At 45.1% G+C, this 22,592-nt stretch overlaps 6 protein-coding genes across 6 annotated transcripts; 1 reads left to right on the forward strand and 5 right to left on the reverse strand.

The window, feature by feature from the left end:
* Positions 1-740: 740 nt before the first annotated feature.
* Positions 741-1,821, forward strand: TRUGW13939_07636 (uncharacterized protein; the record flags this gene model as incomplete). Its single annotated transcript, XM_035490774.1, has 5 exons — positions 741-825; positions 874-1,112; positions 1,157-1,451; positions 1,508-1,556; positions 1,620-1,821. The coding sequence occupies 5 exons, from the start codon at positions 741-743 to the stop codon at positions 1,819-1,821; spliced, it is 870 nt and encodes a 289-aa protein (XP_035346667.1).
* A 1,048-nt stretch (positions 1,822-2,869) lies between these two features.
* TRUGW13939_07637 (uncharacterized protein) lies at positions 2,870-4,533 on the reverse strand (the record flags this gene model as incomplete). The annotated part of the gene is made up of 4 exons (XM_035490775.1): positions 2,870-3,564; positions 3,619-3,795; positions 3,846-4,389; positions 4,447-4,533. The coding sequence occupies 4 exons, from the start codon at positions 4,531-4,533 to the stop codon at positions 2,870-2,872; spliced, it is 1,503 nt and encodes a 500-aa protein (XP_035346668.1).
* Positions 4,534-7,427: 2,894 nt separating this feature from the next.
* Positions 7,428-8,421, reverse strand: TRUGW13939_07638 (uncharacterized protein; the record flags this gene model as incomplete). Its single annotated transcript, XM_035490776.1, has 2 exons — positions 7,428-8,184; positions 8,240-8,421. 2 exons carry the CDS (start codon positions 8,419-8,421, stop codon positions 7,428-7,430), a joined length of 939 nt encoding a protein of 312 aa, XP_035346669.1.
* Positions 8,422-11,294: 2,873 nt separating this feature from the next.
* Positions 11,295-12,832, reverse strand: TRUGW13939_07639 (uncharacterized protein; the record flags this gene model as incomplete). The annotated part of the gene is made up of 2 exons (XM_035490777.1): positions 11,295-11,301; positions 12,072-12,832. The coding sequence occupies 2 exons, from the start codon at positions 12,830-12,832 to the stop codon at positions 11,295-11,297; spliced, it is 768 nt and encodes a 255-aa protein (XP_035346670.1).
* A 1,793-nt stretch (positions 12,833-14,625) lies between these two features.
* TRUGW13939_07640 (uncharacterized protein) lies at positions 14,626-16,032 on the reverse strand (the record flags this gene model as incomplete). Its single annotated transcript, XM_035490778.1, has 1 exon — positions 14,626-16,032. The coding sequence occupies one exon, from the start codon at positions 16,030-16,032 to the stop codon at positions 14,626-14,628; it is 1,407 nt and encodes a 468-aa protein (XP_035346671.1).
* Positions 16,033-16,197: 165 nt separating this feature from the next.
* TRUGW13939_07641 (uncharacterized protein) lies at positions 16,198-20,755 on the reverse strand (the record flags this gene model as incomplete). Its single annotated transcript, XM_035490779.1, has 9 exons — positions 16,198-16,515; positions 16,562-16,625; positions 16,673-16,847; positions 16,895-17,627; positions 17,677-17,792; positions 17,845-17,933; positions 17,987-18,206; positions 18,265-18,785; positions 20,514-20,755. The coding sequence occupies 9 exons, from the start codon at positions 20,753-20,755 to the stop codon at positions 16,198-16,200; spliced, it is 2,478 nt and encodes an 825-aa protein (XP_035346672.1).
* Positions 20,756-22,592: the final 1,837 nt, after the last annotated feature.

Consider the following 22,592-nt stretch of genomic DNA (forward strand, 5'->3'; position numbering starts at 1 on the left):
ATCATTTTTGGAAACTCGAATCCTGTTTGAAAACATTTCCGTTTGACTGCTTTTTGCGACACTAGAAAGGATAACCATAAAATAGCGTAGATGTAGTAGGAAGGGTAAATTTTGATGGGTTCTCTTCGTTTTTATTTACCTCTCTAAAAGCTAAGTTCTCCTAAACGGATGTCATAGCCTCCACCAATCACTCATCAATCACTCGCTAATTATTTATTAATCACTCACCAGTCACTCACCAGTCACTCACCAACCACTCGGTGTTTATGCTTGGCCAATCAGCTTTTTCCCCAAACACTGCCAATGGAGTCTAAACTTGGTGAGTTCCACTTGGCTCACACAGATGATATATTTTTATACAAGTCTCAACGGGGTACTAGCATCGATACGGTGACTGTCATTTCTATCCAACATGCCTAATTTGCTCCATGAGCTCGTTGGACTTATCATTGATAATGTTCACATGGTAGGCGATATCTTGAATTGTGCTTGCGTGAACAGCTTCTTCAGTTCGATGCTACAGCCCCTAACAGCACTAGGGGTCCGGGAGTAGGAGTTCCCCTTTCCGGAGTCCCGGAGCCCTGAGTTTCGCCTTGGAAAGACCCTAAAAAATATATAAATAAAAGAAAACGATCCAATTTGTTGATATTTCGGATACCTTAATTAGGAAGGGCTCTTAAGGGCGATTCTATTAATTCTCCTATACAGTACACAAGCTTTAAAAAAATAGTAGCAACTATATGGATCCACCGAGACGCAACCATGGAAACGAAGCAAGAAGCTATTGGAGGCAACAGTGTCGCGAAAAGCTTTCATTCTATCTATGTATGTATATGAAAATCTTCACAGGTTCGTCCTCTAATTGCTGTGCAGTGAACGAGCTTGGGATTGTCGTCAATCCGAATGAGATACGATTGAAACCTAGGCCAGACGACCCTTATAGGTGGCGCCTCAGTCCTTCAAAGCAGAGTCTCTTCAAGAATCAGCTTAGCAAACAGGGAACCCGAGGGTGCAAAGAGATTTTTCGCTCTGTTGGCGAAACAATCACAGCAGTCTCAGCGAGTGTAGTAGGTGATGGGTCAGAAATGGAAGCTTCGGAAGTCGAACAAACCGTGGGTTAGCCGCATTGTACCAGGATAGTCCTGACGACTTGCAGATTTTATCCGGAATTTCGACGGTATGCCAGCCCGGGAACCACGATGGAAACAGACTCGATAGTCCGAAGGAATCACTAGCACATCTACTTTACGAGTCAGAAAAACAAGTTGAAACTATGGAGAAACAGCTGGAAAATTCGCAGTCCATCATAGAGAGTTTGCGAAAAGAGAACATTTTAATGCAATATAAACTGGAGCAGACGGCGACAACAGCAACAAGAGCGTTATCAGAAATGGCTATCATAAACACCAACATGCAATATGATGCAACAGGCTTTTGGCAACCAGGATCTAGTGAGCTATGTCAATAGTATAACGATAAACTAAGATACAGCCGAATGCACGAACAGTGCACAGTTTTACCCACCCCAATTCTCCAATGTTTCGTGCCAAACAAAGGTTGCGGAAATGTATGACTTCACTCCTTTCACATGGCTGCTAGCCATACTGACGATGAGATAGCTGGGACAAGGACTCCTCAAAGTGCAAGATGGTAGATTCGATTGAACCAGAAGTCGATGACGGTATACGTTCGTCATTCAGGAGCATATTGGTATGTACTGTCGCGCCCGAAATGTCCTTTATGACATCCAGTCATGTGGACTTTCTTGAGATTCGAGCCCAAAGTGGCAAGGAGGGGAAGAAACCTCCAACCCACAAATGAGTCATGCATCTCAAACCACTCTACGCAACGAGGGTTTCCAGATGTGATAAAAACACCTTCGTGTGACAACAAGTCGATTCTTATCTTCTAAGAGTACTCTGCAACGAGAAAACCAAACATGAGAAGGGAAAGAGGAAGAGAAAGAACCTCCCCCGCTAGTTACATGAGAAACATTCCTTTGTGTGCGCCAGCCTATTTCCTTTATGGTTCCGCATGAAGTTATTCCCATCTCAGGTACCGCTCTCGGTTCCCTTTCCTTGGTGGTGCCTCAGGCCGCCACTGCTGGTTCCCGAGGCCTGGGTCAGGACCGTCACAATAAAGGCCTTCTACATAGCTCTTAATAGGTTTATAATGTTACTTCCTGCTCTAGCTATCATGACAAGATATACTGATCTCACATAATAAAACAGTATAGCAATTAGAGAAAGTAGGTACTAAATCTAGTTAAAAAAATCTAGTTGGCTATTAGGATTGATAGTTATATTTATGATAGGTAATAACAAGAAAAAATAATAAACTATAATTAAAAGAAAAAAAACCTAGACAGTATTTATATCTACGGTTTAATCACTTTATACAGAGCAGATATGCTATACAGTATTGCCTTTCCCAGGCTACGGCTGGCATGCAGTGTGCCCCGATGCAGTATCCTGGGCCTGTGGTTACATTAGTTCGTGTATTCGGAGACAGCTGAGCCTGTGGGCCTTCATAATACCACTGTGGATACCGTACGACAGTGTCTATACATGTTGACTGTTAACCGCATTTTTTTATTCTTCTCCCTATTGATATGCCGTGTCATACCCCCTATCCGTCTCCATACTTCCACCAACTTTAGACCAGTTTGCCTTCAGCAACAGGCATGGCTAAAAAAGTTTCTCGAACCCAATCGAACGGACGCGAGCGCCGAAGCCGCCCTTCCACATCACCAACCTATGTGTATCTCTTCGCACTCTGTGTGTACCCAATACTTCTGCCACTCTCGATGCCCTGGATATATCCAATTCTTCTGACACCTCGAATACGTTGGCCCAAAAAACTCACATGACTAAGCTGTAGCTTCCTCGATTGTTCCATGGTAACGTTTTATATGGGAAGTGAGAGTCGTGCTGCGGGTGAATAATTTCTGGCAGTTGGTATCAGGACATCGGTACGACCGCGGGTGAGAATGGTGTATTCGTTGACGTGGAGCGTGAGGAATTTGGTGCATGGGGTGGGCAACAGGCGGATATCCAAGGACAGCATGGTCGCCGGGTTGGGTTTGATGTGCACTCATTTCCTGGGCGCGGAATTGAAAAGGTTGTGCTGGCGGTCCACTCAGTGACGGTGTTACACTGTCGGCGGGTTCGCCGTCGCTCATCGAAACATGTGACCATCCCGAGAACGAATTCTGCGTGTTCATGTAAGGCTGTGCTGGGTGGTTCGTGGGTTGTCTTGTCTCTGGAGATATTGGATACAGAAAAGGATTCGCTGTCATGACTGGTGCCATGGGAATAGGGGTGGTGCCTGTTCCTACGCATTGCAGGGATTGGAACTGGGCTTGTCCCTCTGGAGTCCCAAAGGTTAGATTCGGATGAATTTGGAGCATATCGGCTGGGGAAATGTGCGATGTCTGGACGTATGGACTTTTAGAAGAGGGGTTTGAATCCTCTGATTTGAACTCTGGCATATCGTCGCTGTCAGATCTAGCCTCTTTCTCCTCAGATTCTTCGTAGTTGACGACACGGATAATAGTCTTTGAATCTGTGACAACAATTAGTAACTATCTTATATCAATAAAGCCAAGTTTAAGCGTACCAACTTCTTTTCGCTCAAAAGATTCTTCCAATTTTCGGACGCGGAACAGTTCATCCAGCATCCAAACCTTCGAAGGGTCAATGTGCCTCCTATCACCGCTTGTAGCTCCCTCTAGGTCTTCTGCAGTGACTATTGATCCAAGTTGCTGGATAATATGAACAAGAAGTCTCAGGCGCGCTATCACTGGTAAGCTGAGACCAAAAGATTGAGTTCTAGGTACGACTCACGCCCTTTTGTAAGATGATCAGGCTCTTTATGAATAACATCATGGGGCCACCAATCAGGTTTTGTCATTTCCGGGTCACCCCTTTTACCAGAGATAGAGTCTCGGCCACCATTATATGGATATTTGACCTGCTTACCAGGTTCAATGATCTTTATAAATGATTTGGCCAACATCCGACAGATGAGCTGTTGTAACCTCTTGAAGACACTTTCATAATAATCTGCCACTTTTTCCGTATCGCCAATTTGGAGAGGCACAAGATAGTTGATACAATCGACAGCCAGTGGCTCCTCACCTCTGCGGCGCTTCAGTTGACCGGGGTGTTGCGATGACTTGCTGGACCCGAAACACATGGCTGACAATGTCGGTATCTGAGATGATTGCGGGTCTCTTCTTGCAGCTAGTTCACTGGCATTTTTGAAGTCCAGGTATACTCTCTCTGTGAAGACACTCGACGGGAGATTGAAAGTCTCCCCTATGTTTCCGTTGCTGTCTACATATATCATCGCCCAAAAGCGAGGAACATCACCATTAAACATCACAGTCTGCAGAAATCAGTTAGTCAGCGTTTTGCATGATCAGGCATCGTAAGAAGCACAAACCAATTCAGGGGTTTCGAAGTGTCTATTCTCTTGCGCATGAGAAGCACTTGCTGGCGGCTGACCCAGCTCAGCTGACCTTTTAACCATCTTGATAGTAGTAACAAAGTTGAGACTAACGGGTGTCGAAGAGAAGGATCTTCTCTCTGATGCGTTGGAAAAAAAACTACACGTAGAGTGGATGACAGAATAAAAGGAAGCTGCTAATAAGGAGCTGGTGTCAATAGAGTGAGGGTGTGTGTGTAGAGCAGAGTATACAAGGAAAAGAGATATGAGAAGCAAACACCTGGAGAATTGTAGTTCTTTCATGTCCAACGGAGTCTTGGCCTGTTCGAGGACTCGGTCGACCAGGGTCTATACTTCCTGCTAAGTCGGGTATGTATACGCGCATATATGAAGCGAGGGATAGTTGCAGCAGCACTAATGCAAAAGCCACAGAGGCCTGGCCAGGATGCACGCACTTGCAATCTCATGCAGAATCCTTGTACGCGCCATTCGAGACCTTCGAGAATCCCTGACTCCCCACTATCCCCGCTGATAAATCCCTGTTCATTATCGCATGGCCGTACCAGTAAGGTAGACTATGCCATGGCAATGTGAATCATGACTTTATATGGACTAGTCCTGTGGTTGCGCTTGTTTAGAGTCATAGCGCCTACATGGTTAGTTAGTTTTCATCATCGGGAGATCGAGGATGCATCGTTTACATGCCTACAACCCTATTAGCAACGGGACCGGGGGCCGAAAGGATATCTGTACATGTGCTCCGATGGCCTGTGCTTAATATTGGACTATGATGGCTTTCGTCACCACTGCAGACCCTTCAACTTTGCGTTAGTCCCTAGAACTGCTCTGTACTAGTCTCTGGGCTACCGGAATTGAGTAAATGTGCCCCGATGCAGTAGCCTGGGCCTTAGTTCGTGTATTCGGATACAGCTGAGTCCGTGTGCGTGGATCGATGACTGGAGCTTGACTGAGCCGATCTAGTGCCTACGGGTCGCTTAGTTGGAGGCTTGTAGGCAATGCCTGCGGTTCCGCTCGTGCTCCTCCTTGGATATTCCGATAGTCACCTGTAGCTGACTGCACAACCTTCTTACGTGGGTGATTGGTATTGGTAGATCGGGGGAAGACGTCATTGTACTAGACATGACACCCCATTATGATAGTGATCAGCTCGATATATCGAGTGTAGAACCCAAGTAAAGCTCTAGGAAAATAACTAGTATTGGAACTACTATATAAAGTCGCTAAGTTTGTAGGTTGGTGAAAAACAAGGGCTTGGGGCTCGAAGCATGAGAGGGCGCCACAGACAATGTATGTTGCGACATAGAGTCCCATTGCGGCAAGGCTGAATCAAAATACCACCTATTCTTTCGACATTGCGGCGCTTGTTCCAGTAATTGCGGCTGTTCATCAATGCGTCGGAATTTTGGGTTTTTAGTATAAAAATATCGATTTTTGCGGCACGTACGAAATACCGCGAAAATACCGCATGCCTACCATAAAGGGCTACCTACATACGGGGTGCAGTTGGTCCCTCAATACTTCTTTCTGTCCCGCCTTTTACCCGGGTTACCGGGTACACGTAAATATGCCCCGACTTAGTGTGGGCTGCGGCTGCTTTAGTGCATCCAAGACAGTGCCAATAATAAGTGGTGTGATCGGCCAGGGCTATCGAACCATGGCGCTGAACGATGCATAAATTATATGTAGTGACCATGCGGTGGAATAATGCTTCTTGCAAGTGTGACAGTGACAGCAAGTGTGACGGTATACATAAAAGGCCAGGTGTGCCTGTCGTTTTAATTACACCTTTTCGATTGGAACACCAATCAAAAAAGCAGATATGCCATCTCACAATTCCAGCAAAGACCTACACGAATCCCTTCATGATGCACTCCAGTCAGTAGAAGAGGAGGTGGATTTTAGAGGATTCCAGTGTACATGCAGAGAAAAATATGAGAAATTATCTCAACTTGCCAGCCACCTTCGCGAACATTACCAACGTGATGAGAACAGAAAAATCAGCTGTGAAATGTGTGAATATACCTTTGAGCATTACTGCATTCTCGCACGGCATGTACTGAAACATGGTGAAAAGCCATATCAATGCCGTATATGCCCTTTTTCCTCCACGAGAGAACGTGCGTGTAAAGATCATATTTTCTCAAAGCATACCAAGCAAACGCCATATCAATGCTCTCATTGCGAGGAAAGGTTTAGCCAGCGCGACATGCACTACAAACATCTACGTATCGCTAAATGCGAGCCATCCTCAGCAGCGATTGCTCCGCACTCGGATGACTCTCAAAGGCAGCTGTACAAACCCTCGCTACCATCTGTCTCGAGTTTGGTTGAAGCCATCGAGCATAATCACCTGCCTTCCCTGCGACTGGACTCCGCCAACAGCTCGTCCTTACATCAAGAAGCACATACGTTCCAACTACCCTCAGCAGAGCACAGCTGGGCACCGACAACCCAAAATCAGAGAAGCCGTTCTCTTGTGGGCGTTGCGGAAGAGCATTTGCCACCTATGGCAATAGGAATCGACATGGAAAGAAATGCAAGAAACAATAACTATCAGCTATCGTATCTCTATTATTAGTTTAAATATGGACACTTCTTGTACGTCTACGAAAATACTGCTGAGAGTACATAGACAGTAATAGGACCTGCAATATGAGTGGTAAAGGTCCAGACCAAGATGATAAAAGCACGTACTGTAGTGACGATGCATAGGCAAGTACAAACCAAGCTAGAAATAGCGTTCACCAGTCTTACTGTTTCTGTATTACAATGAGAACAGTTCGCTACTCATTTCATAGGTATAGATCGTTGCTATTTTTGTTGGTGACAACCATGTCGGCCTATCCAAAGACGCAGCCTATACATGTAATATTGCCTCATCTATAGCGCCCATGTAACTAGCGTCCTCTAGGCTTGACTGGATTATCCCAAACATTCAAGGCAGGCAGCCCCACAGATCAGTCGTTTTCTGGCGTTTCGTTAAACGGACTCCGCGGTCCCACCATCCAGTCTTCCATTAGTAACCACCGGCTCCACTGCGCATCTGCTGCGCGAAGCTCTTCTTCTTGCGGATCCCGCAGCGGAAGAAGAGCAGGGATAGTCTCGTGCGGAGCGTTATCGTAATGAGCCTTTGTCTTCAGCCAGCCGCTGCTCTTTGCCGCAAAGAGGTAATTTACTCTCTCCTGGACGTGCAGTGAGCTAATCCCCACGACCCAGTCATCACCGAACAGCTCTTGCATGTTGCTGGGTGTGTCTGTTGCTGTCACCACAAGCCGTCGGATATACGGAATCAGTGACACGGGGCCGTATTGTCTTGACTCTTTGCTAAAGTCATTGGAGTTGGTCTCCTTGAAATAGCCACATATTGGAGTGGTGTCCCACTGGTAGGGAAGACGGATGTTGATGAGTGCAGCTAGTGATCTTGGTCTGGGTCTATGCTGTGCTATATCTAGAAAATGCTTCACGCAGCTTTGGTAGATTGCGAACCACTCGGCTGGATTCACGTTGGTCAAATTGGCGCTTAACATTTCAAAATCTGCGTGGGCCGTATTGTTGCCATGCGGAGGGAGAATTGTGTAATCGACACCGCCACTGGAGGCTTGTTTGACATAGAATGTAATCGATTTTTCATCAAGTCCCCGGTGTACTTCCTTGGCCTTCTGAGCTGATATGCCCACTTCTTTTGCGACTGTTTCCCATAATTGTTCCTCATTCCTAAGAAGATGTTTAGCTATTTAAAGTAACAGAGCACAATGGGTTCAGTCGTTACTTTGAATAAGAGAGGGCTACATATTTCATTACAAGAGCCTTCTTTATACGAGCGTCATTTCTCTCGCAACTCTCTTCAGGATGGGATTGCACAGGTCGCTGAGTTGAAGTCGACGACTCGTCGACTATCACGGGAACTTCTTCTGGTGATTCAGGAGAAGAAGGGCGGCTTCTTTTTGTCATTTCCGGCGAGCTGAAATCGAAAGCTCTGCACCAGCAAGTGGAGTAGCGGTGGGATGATTGGTAAGATGGTAGATAAGTGCAATGCTGCCAGGGCTACGCACCTTTTCATACACGAACCCTAGCTAGGAAGCAAGCTAGAAGTTTACGTGATTATTCATTTCCTACCAATTAAACTAATGATTGGGCTGCATATTTATTGAGACACGAAGATTGTCATTTGGGGTCTAAGCTCCTTCCCAATCTGCATCGGGCCAGCTTCCATACTCCCCACCATTAAATATCCCTCTCAACGGACTGGCCGCAGCCAACTGGGGATGAGCGGTTACTAGGTCTTCCATTTCTGTATGTTGATGTGTTACTTAGTGCATATCCAGCATGAATCACTGGGCTTTTTCGAATAGCATGATATTTTATTGGATATAAAATCTTGGCCATGCATATGCATTTAGTCGTATGCCTAGAAGTGTCACAGGGTTGATCGATTGCAGATTAGGCTGGCCTGGGCTTGTGCCAGGCTGAAAAAGGCAGCGTTAGTTGTCCAAAGAGGTGGCAGTGGCAGCTTTAACCTTTTGAGAGGTATCGCATATGGATGAGAGTGGGTCTTCTTTTTTGGGATAAGGTTGGTGGGGCAAATTATATGTTTGGTCCCACATTTGTGATCGAGATTGAATTAACTAGTGAATTTACTAGGTGTCATGCTATTTGTAATTGGACATGTTTCACACCATCAATGCGTGATTTATTTCAGCAATGGAAGGTACTATATGCAATGTCGCCCCGAGTCCAATTCAGCCCCGCCAAGGAATCATTTCTGACGAGTCTCTCCCGCCTTCTTCCGCCCACTTGGTTTCCCAGGGCCAGTTGGTCCTTTCTAGGACATAACCACATGCATAATGGCGACTGCAACTAGGCGGCGCTGCAGTTGTCGCTATTCCGGATTTTGCTTTCATCACAGAAAAAATTTAATAGAACTTGCCGCTATAAACGCCGAATAAAGTGAAGCAGGGTTGGCTGGTCATCCGGATAAAGTGGGGCAACTGACGTGTGCTATGCGAGTACGCTTTTTGGTATAGCATGAATTCATGCACCTGAAATCCAGCTCCTTCCTTATTCTGCCAATCATTTCTATTCCGCGTAACAACGGCCAGTTTCCCCTATTGTCCTTATAAGTATACTCTGTCAGTGCTCCCGCTAGCTGGCCTTGTCGTCTGCCTTGCATACTAGCGGTTGCCTTGAACCAACGTTCTTTCCGCCATGATGAAGAATGATGACTCCGGTTAGTGGCACAATCATTGCAGAGGGCCATGCTAATATTGGGGTAGATTGCTTCCGAATCAAAGGAAGAACTGGTGAGACCTTTTCTATTGGAACCAAGTCCCAGGAATTTTCGATTACTACCGAGCAAACGATGCAATCTTTATTTGGAATTATTCTCCTGGTTCAGCATGGATATATCGCAACTGTTATGCGCCAACTATGGAGTATCTATTTATTATCACAATGGGGTATTTGGGAACCAGTGAGGGGCTCCCGGGGTCTTCGTTTGGGTAAACTTTCCCGTGGAAAATGTTATGCAACTATTATATATGATACCGAGAATTGTATCGAGTGCCCTACTATCGCTCTTCAAGGAACTTGGACTGGCAGGGTCATGCTGAACTGGGAAGCTTACTCAAAAAAAAGGCTTTCTATGCTCATCGCATGGGTTCTATTCCGGGCTGCTATGCTGGGTATCTGGGTCAATGTTTCCTTGCTTTTTGTCAGTCGTGCGTCTACTGAAACCCCAACTACTACCGAAAGTTCAGAGCATCGAGAGACCACACAAACTTCCCCCCAAGATGAAGAAATGGGTGAAACATCCGCTCATATGTCGCATATTACCTACAGTGACGAAAGGATGGACCTTGAAGCTCTCTTTTTTGGCGGTCTATGTTTGTCTATCATGTCCTTGTTAATTCTCAACGGTTGAGCTGACGTGCGGTAGGAATACAAGGGCTTCCATCATCACATGCCCAGAAAGTATTATCGTTAAACTTTCTGAGAAGGTGATATTTTCTTACTCCTCCGGATCGCCTCACAAAAGTAGTGGCGAAAAAAGGGCCCGCTCTCAAGTCTGTTTATGAATGGTAATTTGAAGGAAGAATTTATGGCCGATGTTCGCGACTATCTCCTCCCACAAACACAAGATTAGTACAATAATCATGGAATCCTGTATCAACGGGGACGCTCCTGTCATAGCTACCCATGGACTACCGGTTTACATTCTTTACATGTATACAGTGGATGAGCATTCGTTTTCCAGATAGCTTTTCACATTACATGAACGATGTATTTTGCTTATAGAGAATTTTAATGAAAATTCTGTAACAGTCAAAGGGACCTTAATATCACATCATGATACATCTAAATATAAAAATAATGTAGTAAACAAGTTATCTCTTTTGACCTATTTTCATTACTTGCGACTGAAGGCCGGATGCTTGTTCTCAGTACGAACCACGAAGACAACATTGACCCAGCACTGCTTCGGCCAGGTCGGATTGATAGGAGCTTTAATATCGAGTATTCAAGTTTCGATACTATTCAACACCACTTCTTGTGCGTATATGAAGATCCTATCAATGCTCCGCTAGGTCCACCAGAACATGACCCCCCCTCTGTGACTAGGTATTAAATTGAAGCCTTCGCGGATAGATTTGCGCAGTATCTGTCTAGGATATTTATTACCTAGGCAAAAATTCAAGAATATCTTGTTAGACATCGGGGGAGGCTTGGCGATGCCGTCGAAGAAGTGGCTCTTCAGGGTGAAACCAAGTACAATCCTCGCGGTCTAGCTAGTAGATAGCTTCTCAGTATCCTATCCGGCCTTATTTTTAAGAACTAGGGACCTAGCTGGTCCAGTCAGCGCGTTAGAATAAGACGATAGTATTACAACCCAATAAGGCTCCTATTCATATCGTAGCACTGTAATGTTGAAAGCAGATGGCGTCTGTGTCTCAATTATTTATATTTACTGCTACTGCAAGTTGCTTCCTCCGTGAAATTATGTGTACCTCTTGCCAGGAATCCTGCCAGCAAGAGCTCAAATAGTGACAGGACTGGATAAGTGCCATTGTTACTTATCATCTTATTTATCATCGTCGCGTCTGCCTTAACGACCGCTTGATCGAGCAAGTGTATATCCCATCGACTCCAAATCTCTTCCGCTCCATGATAAATCGCTGAAAGTCAATAACGCATAGAGCTTGATAAAAGAATGGAAATAAGCAAAAGCATAATAAGCTGGCAAATATATCAAATCCCGTGGTTCCCTTAAGAAATACGGCACCAGCTTCACTAGCTTAGTACACAGTATCCAGATACATAAATAACATAATCCTTGCCACCCTGTCTGGCAGAAAGCATATACCAAAAAAGGATCGTAAAGAAGGGCGAAGTTGACAAAACTGGAGAGATAGACAGCATAAACACACCATGGCTGTTGTTTCCACACTGTTCGATCAGTAACGAGACTTGTAGTGTTACTTCGCCATGTTGTTCGAGACCAACGAAGACATTGAGAAATGAACTTAGGTGTACCCAAATTTGTTTCAATTAGCGCATCGTGGCAATACTGAATCTTGATATTCCAACCATGATTGATCGCATACCGAGTGATATAGTTATCGTCATCGGTATTGAGTGGCCCGAATCTTCTGAAAAAGAATCGTTCATTTGTAAAACCTTTTATGAAGTCATCATTTTTTAGAATTTCCGTGCGATGAGCGGAAGTGCGACCTGAAATAACAAAGACACCACCATCAATAGCGTTGGTTGCTCGTATTTCGAAATTATGTCTCTCAAGATAGAGAGCTCCGAGCATGTTCCAGATGGATTCGAAGATGGTGCAATTTTTTCTTCGCCGCACGCGTTTATTTGTACCGACTATACCAACTTTGGGATCTTCAAATGGGGCCAACACAGTCTGAAGGAAGTTTGGTGAGGGCCAGAAGACATGGTCGTCAAGGAGGACAGTGATCTTCGTTTGAATGAAAGGGATTGCGCGGGCGATTTGAAATCGCTTGTTGGCTACCTTCGTCGAGAGTACAGTGATCTCAGTCTCGTGATAATTGGAACGGAGGGGGTGGACAATTTCTTCTATATCTTCTATCTGCAGGCCACCACCGATAATGAACATCGATTTGGGCTTGTTTATTAGACAGGTAGATAAACATTCCTCGAAGTCGTCATTACGTGGGTTGACCGTCGGGATGACCACTGAGATATCGGCAGGGCTGTACGTTGGGTGTTGGGGGATCTTCGCCGGGCGATAGAGAAACCAGAAAGAGTAGATATGGTAGAGCAAACGAACATATCGAAAGGCAAATAGTTCAAGGAAATAACAATGCCAAACGAATTGATTTTCAGACATTGTCAAATGTTAGGCGGGTCGCTATTGACTGAACTGGTCTAGAAGCTCACGTATCAAGACATGATGAGCAATATAAAGATAGAAATAGATACGGCCTTATTTTTTATTTTCCTAAATCTCTTTCGGCAAACTCCGATCCTTTCTCAGTCATGGTGGTGAAAGCCACGGTATTGTTTGCTAAATAACACTTTTATTTTAAACTGGCCTGGTCTGGATCATAGATATTATGCAGAGGCCAAGTTCCACAACATTGAAGACCAGTATCTCAAAAATAACTGGGAAAATGTCTCTAACTCCTGCACTATTTGCTGGTCATAAAAAGCAATTACTTGATATCAGTGTACCATGCATGGGCACCAGCTGAGGCACCTGCATATTGGCTGCAAAATTGAAGAGCATGCCTCTGAACATCGACGCACACTGACGTTTTGTGAAACACAGTAAAGCTGCGCTGATACCTGTTACTAGCAGCAATTTGACATGCATTATTAGCAACACTGCTATGCAGTATTTAAAGGTAACAGGAGAGAAAAAGGGGGGGAATTGTAAGGGGGAGAATTCCCCCAGCCACCGGTAAGTAGCCCCCAATAATCACATTACAAGGCATGCTTAAGGGCTCTCTTTGCCTGCCTTGAATGATAGGCTGCCCTGTTCTTATTACTGGCTTAAAATATACGTAATGATATTTAATTAAACAGAGGTATCATATGTAAAACTAGCGCAACTTATATAAATTACAAATGTTGGTTTAGCCCATGTCATTCTGGTACAAGTAAGAGGGCTGCATGATCTAGGTTAGGTCCTCGTGTGTGAGGCGGCAAGGCGCACAGACGATTAGAAGTTTCCTGGTACGCTAGCCATCTGAGCCCAAGGATTGACTCCCAACATTGAGCTGTATTTACATGCCGCAGCTTGATTCGTGGAAGCGGAGATGATATTCATGAGAAAAATGCCGCAGTGTAGGTGATGCGGCCAGAGACAACAAAATAAAAGAAACTAGGAGAACTAGGCTAGCTGTGTGGTGTGTATATGTAAGGAAGCTACGACGGGACAACTTACTCTTCGTAAGAACCATAGCCAAGATTTCCAATTCCTCAATCCGAATCACTTTACCCCAAGTCAAAGGTCTCCATGGAGACTCAGCTTTGTGCGGTCACAGTCAAGATCCTCAATGAGGTCATCACATGGTATACAGATAATCCAAAGAGCTTCAAGTATGATTATCTTATTGGGGGAAAGATCAAAGATATAAGAGTTTTGAACGTGTTGAGAGACGAACTCCCCAAATCTCTGTTAGAAATACAAATATCCCAAACACAAGACTTCAAAACTGAGCAAGACTTCAAAACTGAGCCAGTCTGGTGGAACGAGGGCAAATCTCTATCCTAGTTAGTGTCCCACCATCGTTCGTGTACCCAACTAAAAAATATCAGCAACATCGCTATCAACTCCGTCTAGATTGATCCCAAACTGTCGGGTCATTGCCAAAATGTATAACAAATCGCATCAAGGCTTGGATTCTCAGGAGCTTCCTATTTTCTTAATCTTGTTGGAAATGGTTTCAATCAAATATCAATGTGCCAGAAAAGCTATTGTTAGATAGTGACTACTCAAAACCCAGTAATAGCAGATAAATCTTTGTCTTAGAGAAAGTAGCACTTTCAGTGTTAATTCATGAGTGATAACTTCTTTGTAGTTACTTCTGTTGATATAGGGAGTAGTATTTCCATCCAAGAAGGCTCCTCTGACTGCACCTTAGAACATAAAGAAAATGAACTGAGCTATTCAAAACATTAACTTGTAGAGTCATCAATCACCATAGCACCAGAAATATACCGTGTACAGGGAATAATATGTGTGGCCTCCCACCTCAACAGTAGCTCATCAAGTGCGGGTACCTTTGCAATATATGTTTTGGAAATATAATGACAACATGGTTTCTCTGATGGATACTCAACCACCAGTCCCTCTGGCAACAATAATCCATCTCTCAAAGGGAGATGCAATGCTTTTGATTTCCTATCCTTGCTTGCTAATATATCTTCAAACTGTTCCCGTGTCCACCGGGCCGACCCTGGATAATAGGAGAAGAACCCCTCATCAGAGTCTAGATTTTTGTCCAGTGGAAGAATAAGCGTAATGGCCTTGCCTATGTCTTGGCCTACCGGGCCTATCCTGTATAGCCGCGAGGTACGTGTGTCGTTGGTGACTGCAACAACAGGGTCGGTGGTTGTTCCTTCCGACTGCGCTATTTTTAGGAAAGTCTGGAAGATATGGACATCCTGCATGAAGTCAGTTACATTTTCCTTGACAAGCCTTCGGAAACAAACATTGATCCTTTTAAAAAATTGGGCGAGAACCCCAGCGAAGTGGCTCCCTGCTCGTCCTCGATAAATACGCGTGGGTATCTCGGTTCTGATATTCGGCTCCGAGTCATAGCGGTGAAGGTAGTTTTTTATACCCTGGACTAGGTGTTCCTGGGGCTCTCCGATGTTCTTAAGTTGCACAAATTCATATGAATCCATATCCAATCGTGGTTCGGGGTCGAGATGCCTTGGGATTTCTGTATAGGAACTGTGCCACGATATGTTGCAAAAGCTCAAATAACCTCGGCCTGTCATAATGAAATTCCTTTCTATATCCACCAGCTGGCGAAGACCCCAAGTATCTCGGAAGTCTCTATCCATAAACATTTTAAGCACAACCAGAATCAGGTCGTAACTGACATTGTCGAGGATATTATGGGTCATAGATAAAATAAGACATAGCCCGGGTACAGCCAAGTGAACGAGATGGTATTTCCGCCCACGAAGAATGTACTGACGAATTCGTTTTTTCTCATTGTCCGGATATGTTTGGAAATGATTCTCGATGTATTCTGAGATTCTACCCTCTCCACGATGGCCATGTCTATACGCACGCCAGAATAGCTCTTCCGCCGTGTGGAATTGTGGGTATAGTTCATGGTATCTGATAGCTAACAGTAGGGCTCCTATGACATGCTGAAATCTATCGACTAATTTCTTTGTTGGGGGGTGTACAAGAATTTGATTGACAGCCAGAATTTCACATGTTCGATCGGTGGAATAGAAGTCTTGCGCAGTTTCGAGTTGATCATGGATTTGTTTTAGTAGCTCTGCAGCACTGGCCCACAAAGTACTGTCTGGGGGAGGCAAATGGTCAAAGATAGCGTCATCCATTCCTCGGTATTATAAGATTCATCAAAAGCGTCAGCGCTGGCAAATGGGAGACTCATGAGGATCTCAAATCTTCTCTGTGTGGTTGTCTCGGAACTCAGACCATAGACGTCACGTGGGCAGAAATTCTGTCCCCGCTAGACCTAATCGGTAGCTTTCCAAAAAATGTTATGTAATCAGCCGACCGCCTGCCATTTTTGGATTAGGGTCTGGAAATTCAATCTTCAAATGTATTCGACTCATTATAGCGTGGTCAATTTCGATTACGCGGTCGGTTGCCAGGAAGAGTGACCCCTTGTAGTATTCAAGTTTCCGAAGGAAGATGGTTACAAGGCAGTCATCCTGGTACGAGCGTTTTTCCGTAAGAGCATCCGCTTGAGTTATAAGAAGGACTGCGTTGAGTTGTTTCATAACTCTAAAGATGCGATCGAGGGTACTATCCAGTTGCGAAGGATCGCCATCTGTCACTAACTCACTGGCCGAGACCTAATAGTTCAGTATAAAGAACGCCCATTGTGTAGACATCGCTTACCGAGTAAAGAGGTCGCCCAGGTGTTGCTTCAACCAGGAATGTTTTGCTAAATCCCGGCACGCCGCTATGATGTTTTAGAAAGGGATTTTGTTTTAGAAAGGACTAACTTACAAGAAGATGGCATTGAGGCCTTGACCCGTCTCATGGACAAAATCAACGGCTTCTCCACCATTGCCGCACAGGTGAGATATTGTCTCTAAAAGAAGACGCCGTCTCTTGTCTCTTGCAACTTTGAAGTGGTTAAAGGCCCACTGAACATCTTCTAAACCGTCCACGGCACATTGCACTATTTTGATGAGTATTGGTTCACATGGATAGCAAGAGTAGACTTACGGAACATCTTATCATTAAAGCTGAAGCAACAGACGGTCGGGCAACGTATGAGGTATTCATTTTTTCCGTCTAATATCTCAGGATTTTGCAAGGATACCCCATCGACAATTGGACGGCGGTCCGGTTCCATTTCACGAAATAAACGAGCATCGACTGCAACACAGCTGTCGATATTCACCGCCTGCACTTTGCCATTCACCATACTGAAGGCGTTTCCCCTGCAGTATCGTATCAGGGGGTTGGCTCTGTGTCCTAGCATCAATTCGCTGAGCTTGCGACCCCGCTTTATGAGTATCCGGGCGGCATGATCCTGATGGGGATGATACTGGAGTGGGAATGCCTCGAGGGTGGTAATCAGTTTGCGTCCATTAAACTTGGCGATGCCTATTTCCAATCCTTCTTTCCTAATCTCATAGCCGTCATAGTCAAGGAAGTAGCATTCAAGTTTGAAATACGGTGTACCTTCCCATATAGCCTTTTTGCCGGCGGCAAAAACGACGCATCGAGGTTGTTGAGAGATGGGACACCTTGAGTATACATAGCATCCCGGTTTGAACAGCGCCTCAAGGAGATCATATGTGATCTCTCCCTTCTGTATCAATGGCTTGACAATGAAAGAATAGGTCTCGTTGAGGTAATCTTTAAGTAGAGAGAGATGGTCATAGCCAATGATGCATTCCTCTCGCTTGCACTCGAGCTCCGGTAAAAAATGCAATAAAACCATCTCACTAATCTGCCTCAAGATTAACATCTAGTGTCTTTCAAGTCCCCATATTGCTTACTGATGCCTTGGTTTTCATGAACTTGGCAGTCTTCACATTCTTCAACCTCTCCCCTACAATCCCCAAACTTCCTAACTCCATGTCGACGTAGATAGTAGATTCTTTAGAGATTCGGTCTGGAGCGGGATGAGAATTCATCTTTTGCTAAACAAAAACCCTCGTACATACCAATATGTTTCCGCATAACTATCACAGGAAAGATGGTCTCTCTTTTTGCCAAGCGTACCAGCTTGTACTTTGAGGCAACACTATCCCAGCTAGTTCATTGTCAGCGGTATTTAGCACATATAGGAGGCGAGTCAATCTATACATTTCCAGAACCCTTTCTAGACTAACTCCGTACTTTCTAAGGGTATTTGGCGACGGAAAGTTTTCAATGTGAGGCTCTGGGCTGGTTTCGATTTCTGTTGCGTCCTCACGAGCTTGATACTCTCCGTAAGCTCCAGATGTATCTAAAGTCAGGATCGGACGATGATGTACAATACCTCCCATAGCAGGTGAGGGTGGAATGTATATGGGAGTGATCGCAGCTGCTTATTATTAGGATTCTTCAGGAAAATAAGTTGTTTTTAGATCTGGGTATCTTACCACTGCTCTCTTGAGTAACTTTCATAGGTGTAGTATCCGATACTTCATCGATCGCTTTGGCTATGAGCCTCTTCCAATCATCCTTCGGAGAGGGATGCCGCTTTTTTTCCCCTAAGGATTGAGACAGGGATGTCGGGAGCGCTTCCTCAACGTTAAATTGTCGTGGGATATCCATTTTGGCGAACGAGCTTCTGCTGGGCTGTTCCACTGGGCTGGGTATTCCACTGGGCTGGGCTGTTCCACTGGGCTGGGTATTCCGCTGGGCTAGGCTGTTCCGCTGGGCTGGGCTGTTCCACTTGGCTGGGTTGTTCCACTGGGCTGGGTATTCCGCTGGGCTAGGCTGTTCCACTGGGCTGGGTATTCCGCTGGGCTGGGTATTCCACTGGGCTAGGCTGTTCTGCTGGGCTGGGTATTCCGCTGGGCTGGGCTGTTCCACTGGGCTGGGTATTCCGCTGGGCTGGGTATTCCACTGGGCTAGGCTGTTCCGCTGGGCTGGGTATTCCGCTGGGCTGGGTATTCCTCTGGGCTAGGATGTTCCGCTGGGCTGGGTATTCCGCTGGGCTGGGTATTCCTCTGGGCTAGGATGTTCCGCTGGGCTGGGTATTCCGCTGGGCTGGGTATTCCGCTGGGCTGGGTATTCCGCTGGGCTAGGCTGTTCCACTGGGCTGGGTATTCCGCTGGGCTGGGTATTCCGCTGGGCTGGGTATTCCGCTGGGGCGGGCTGTTCCACCAGATTGGGCTCTGCTGGGCTGAGGATGCTTTGTGGTTTTTTATTTTTATTTTTAGACCACTCTTCTAGCCTCGCTAGCAAAGCAGTAAAAAATAAAATATAAAATAAGACAAAGAAAGGAACACAGGAAGCCTTAGCAGGCTCGTGTCTAGTTCCGTCTTAGCAAAAATAGGTCGTCAGTTTGGTCCTTTTAGAAATTGCCTGCAAATGCATGATTACTTACTGATGACTTGGCTTCCTAGAATCACTCGCGATTCGGCATCCCACAGCGTTTGATGTCAATTCTCAGGTGACTTTTGAAGTTGTTAGTGTTGGGTTCCGCAGCAATGATTCCCTTACTAACCTAATTGTTATTGATGGTAAAATAGCCCCTTCAGGCGACTCTGTGAGAAATAATGGCAGGGAAAATTGCTGATGTAGAGCCTCGATATCTTGTTCAGTCATGAAGAGCCGGCAACGTCACTCTTCTGGCGATAAGGAATAGTGTTCTGACCTGGACACTCCAGTGACTGTCCTGGCTGATAAAGAAAATTTCAGTCGAAGAATTGAAAGAGAAGAAAGATAAGGAAAGAAACAGCTATAGAGTAAAGCCTGTGTTGTAAGATGGAGTAAACAGAGAAGAACTGGACGGGAAAACTGCCCCTTTTTATACTGGGTGGGGCTCTCCCATACCTTTTCGCCCAAGAAAACGAGATTTAATCAGGCACAAGTCCACTGCTGTTCGTAATGTGATCATGACAGCTGCTGCTGTAATAATAGGTCTAGATTGCGGAGCCAACACATAATTTCACCTCGCATGACTAGTATAACACAGCTGAACGTAGTAACTTGCACATGGGCTTCATGTTCTACAAGGGGCTACCTGCATATGGGCTGCAGCTAGCCCCACAATACTTCTTTTTAGATGCAGGGTCGACACATCTGTGGTGGCCTCTCTACATCTTGAAGCGCCTTTCCTACTTTAGCCTGAGATATTTATGATAATACCAATACATTCAACAATTACATATCTTGGAGATAACATCAAAATTCTAAGATAATTAAGCCCTTTTCAAATTAAAGAAATAAAAAGCACCTGAGCTATCGCATTACATGCTAGTGAAAGCTCATGGGAGAGGAAGTAGAAGGCGGAACTTGAGATGCAATGCTGTCCAAGTACTGTGAACCAAACACGGGCGTGGCCCCAAAGTTTCCGGCTATATGAGGCAAAGCATCATCTATAGGTGGTTGTCGGATAGCCAAGCTTGTTAAGAGACGATTATTCGGTTATTTGAGGTATGGCTTGTTCTAGCATGGCAGGTCTAGAAGGGGCTACCTGCATGGGCTGTAAAGAGCAGCATGGGAACCATCGCTACGGTATCTTAAGAAATATATGAAGGCAGCTACACAGTGACACATAGTGCTATCCCTAATATAATACCTATAACCATGTTCTTTTGTTACTCAACTACAATTGTTTAACATATATCTCGCCTGATATGTTCACAAAGACCACTGACAAAATGGAATGATTCAATACCTAGATGATACTTTGTTCAACTCAGACAACACCCGTGTAGCATCGTTCTTTTCAACCCCCAGGCTTTTTTTTGTTTCCTCGACTATGCGTTCAGTAGATTTATCGTTCCGCCGGGGGCTCATCTTGCGAGGATCGCTATCGGAAAAGTCACCATCCAAGAGTTCCACATTAGGATCATCCCGCGAAACGGCTCTGGTCTCCTTGGGGATTTTAAGTCGACCTGATCTTGGTTCCTTGTCCATTGTGGAGCGAATCTAGAGAAATAGTCAGTTTTGACACGATAATGGACATCAACAAAGTAAACTTACTTGGAATTGTGATCACAATATGTGTAAGTATGTTGTAATGTGTTCATAAAGTAGGATAAATAACATGCTGATGCACTGGACTTTATCTTGTCCTGAGCATAGTATCTGCTCGGCATCTCACGAGTCTGATCCGGTAATGACAGCCAACCCCACACATGAGCAGCACAGCCTTGCCAGTTCATCACTGCCATATGACATCCGGGTTAATTGATTTATTGGCTAAAAATTAGATACACCTAGCCCAAACTGCAATTACACGGACCACCACTAAATATAAGTTAGACTGATTCCTGCAAGCAATCTAAGCTCTTTCAGTCTATCACAGGGTCTAGAATAACTGATCGACTTTGCAAGAGCAGTCCTAACCGAGTAAGAGCTTTTCGGTCCTGGTAGTAATCTATCCTGGACTGAGCTATACGACTAACAATGCAGAGGATGAACTAAGACTGCTTAAAAGTATTGACTCGACCGACAATGTGCATCGTTTATTATGAAGACACGCGGAATGAGTTAGGCTAACCTGGAATAGAAGGAAGCTGGGGTAGTCGACGTCTCGCTTTCAAATACGGTATTTCAACCCAGACCTTCCAAACGTTGTACGAAAAAAACACCCAAATCGATTCACTGGCAGATTCGGGAACGCTTCCATGCCCTTCAAGGTCGTAATGGTCAAGCCACACAATGGCTCTTGTATGAACATCCAATATCGGCTCGCTATAATTTATTCGACGAGTAGGAAGCCAGAACAGTACAGTGCCACCTTCATACGTAGCGAAAATAACATTGGCACCTAAGGTGTCTGCCTCAGTTTCTGGGGTTGGCGGTGAAGAGATAGTACCCTCCTGTGTGCAATGATAAATTAGCAGATACGCATGATCCTAGGTTTATTCAACCTGGAGTACGAACAGGGTGGCTCATTAAAGGCGGCCTGTCATTCAAGGAAGACAAGGCTCCCAATTTTCGGCGTGTATTGCCGCACAAAAACCAACTAAACATGGCAGTATTGTGAAAATGATGTTTTAGAATCTCGAAACCGGCCAACTTGGCTTGGTCTGTGCCAAAGTGCGGTGAACCTAGGACAAGGCTGACAGCTTTATAGACATACTCCTAGAGCTTCATATTGCCCATTTCGGTAATGAGCGCTAGTGAAAGCATACTACTTGTAGGCGCATTTATCGTCCCTGAGTTGATTCGATCGGTCCATGCATACCGAGCTATATGCTGATGTGGACTCTCGTCTTGCTAATTTTCAAAGCCTAAGCCTGGAGTGATTAATGCTGGGCTTCTGAAGCAACCATTTTAGCTTGATCGTAATTCGCATTGCTTTAGAAAACAGCAGGCTAATCAATCCAGCGAGTAAGCTATTTTTGAGAGCACTTGCCACAGCTCTAGCATTTGCAAGGGAAGCGGTTACTGATCTTCAGTAAACTCTATTACGACGGTTGATTACGCCGTATCAAAACGACGTAGAGCTGTATTTTACTGCCAGCTAGTTCTCCATTTCTGCACCTTTCCGATTTCTCCGTTTCTTTCCCCGCTTCCCGAATTTGCTGCTGCCGGACTTTTCCGCTTCTTTCCCCGCTTCCCGAATTTGCTGCTGCCGGACTTTTCCGCTTCTTTCCCCGCTTCCCGAATTTGCTGCTGCCGGATTTCTCCGTTTTTTTCCCCGCTTCCCAAATTTGCTGCTGCCGGATTTCTCCGTTTCTTTCCCCGCTTCCCGAATTTGCTGCTGCCGGATTTTTCCCTTTCCCATCATTCTATATCAAATTTT

The sequence above is a fragment of the Talaromyces rugulosus genome, chromosome IV (assembly GCF_013368755.1).
Source record: "Talaromyces rugulosus chromosome IV, complete sequence".
In the NCBI taxonomy this organism is placed as follows: domain Eukaryota; kingdom Fungi; phylum Ascomycota; class Eurotiomycetes; order Eurotiales; family Trichocomaceae; genus Talaromyces; species Talaromyces rugulosus.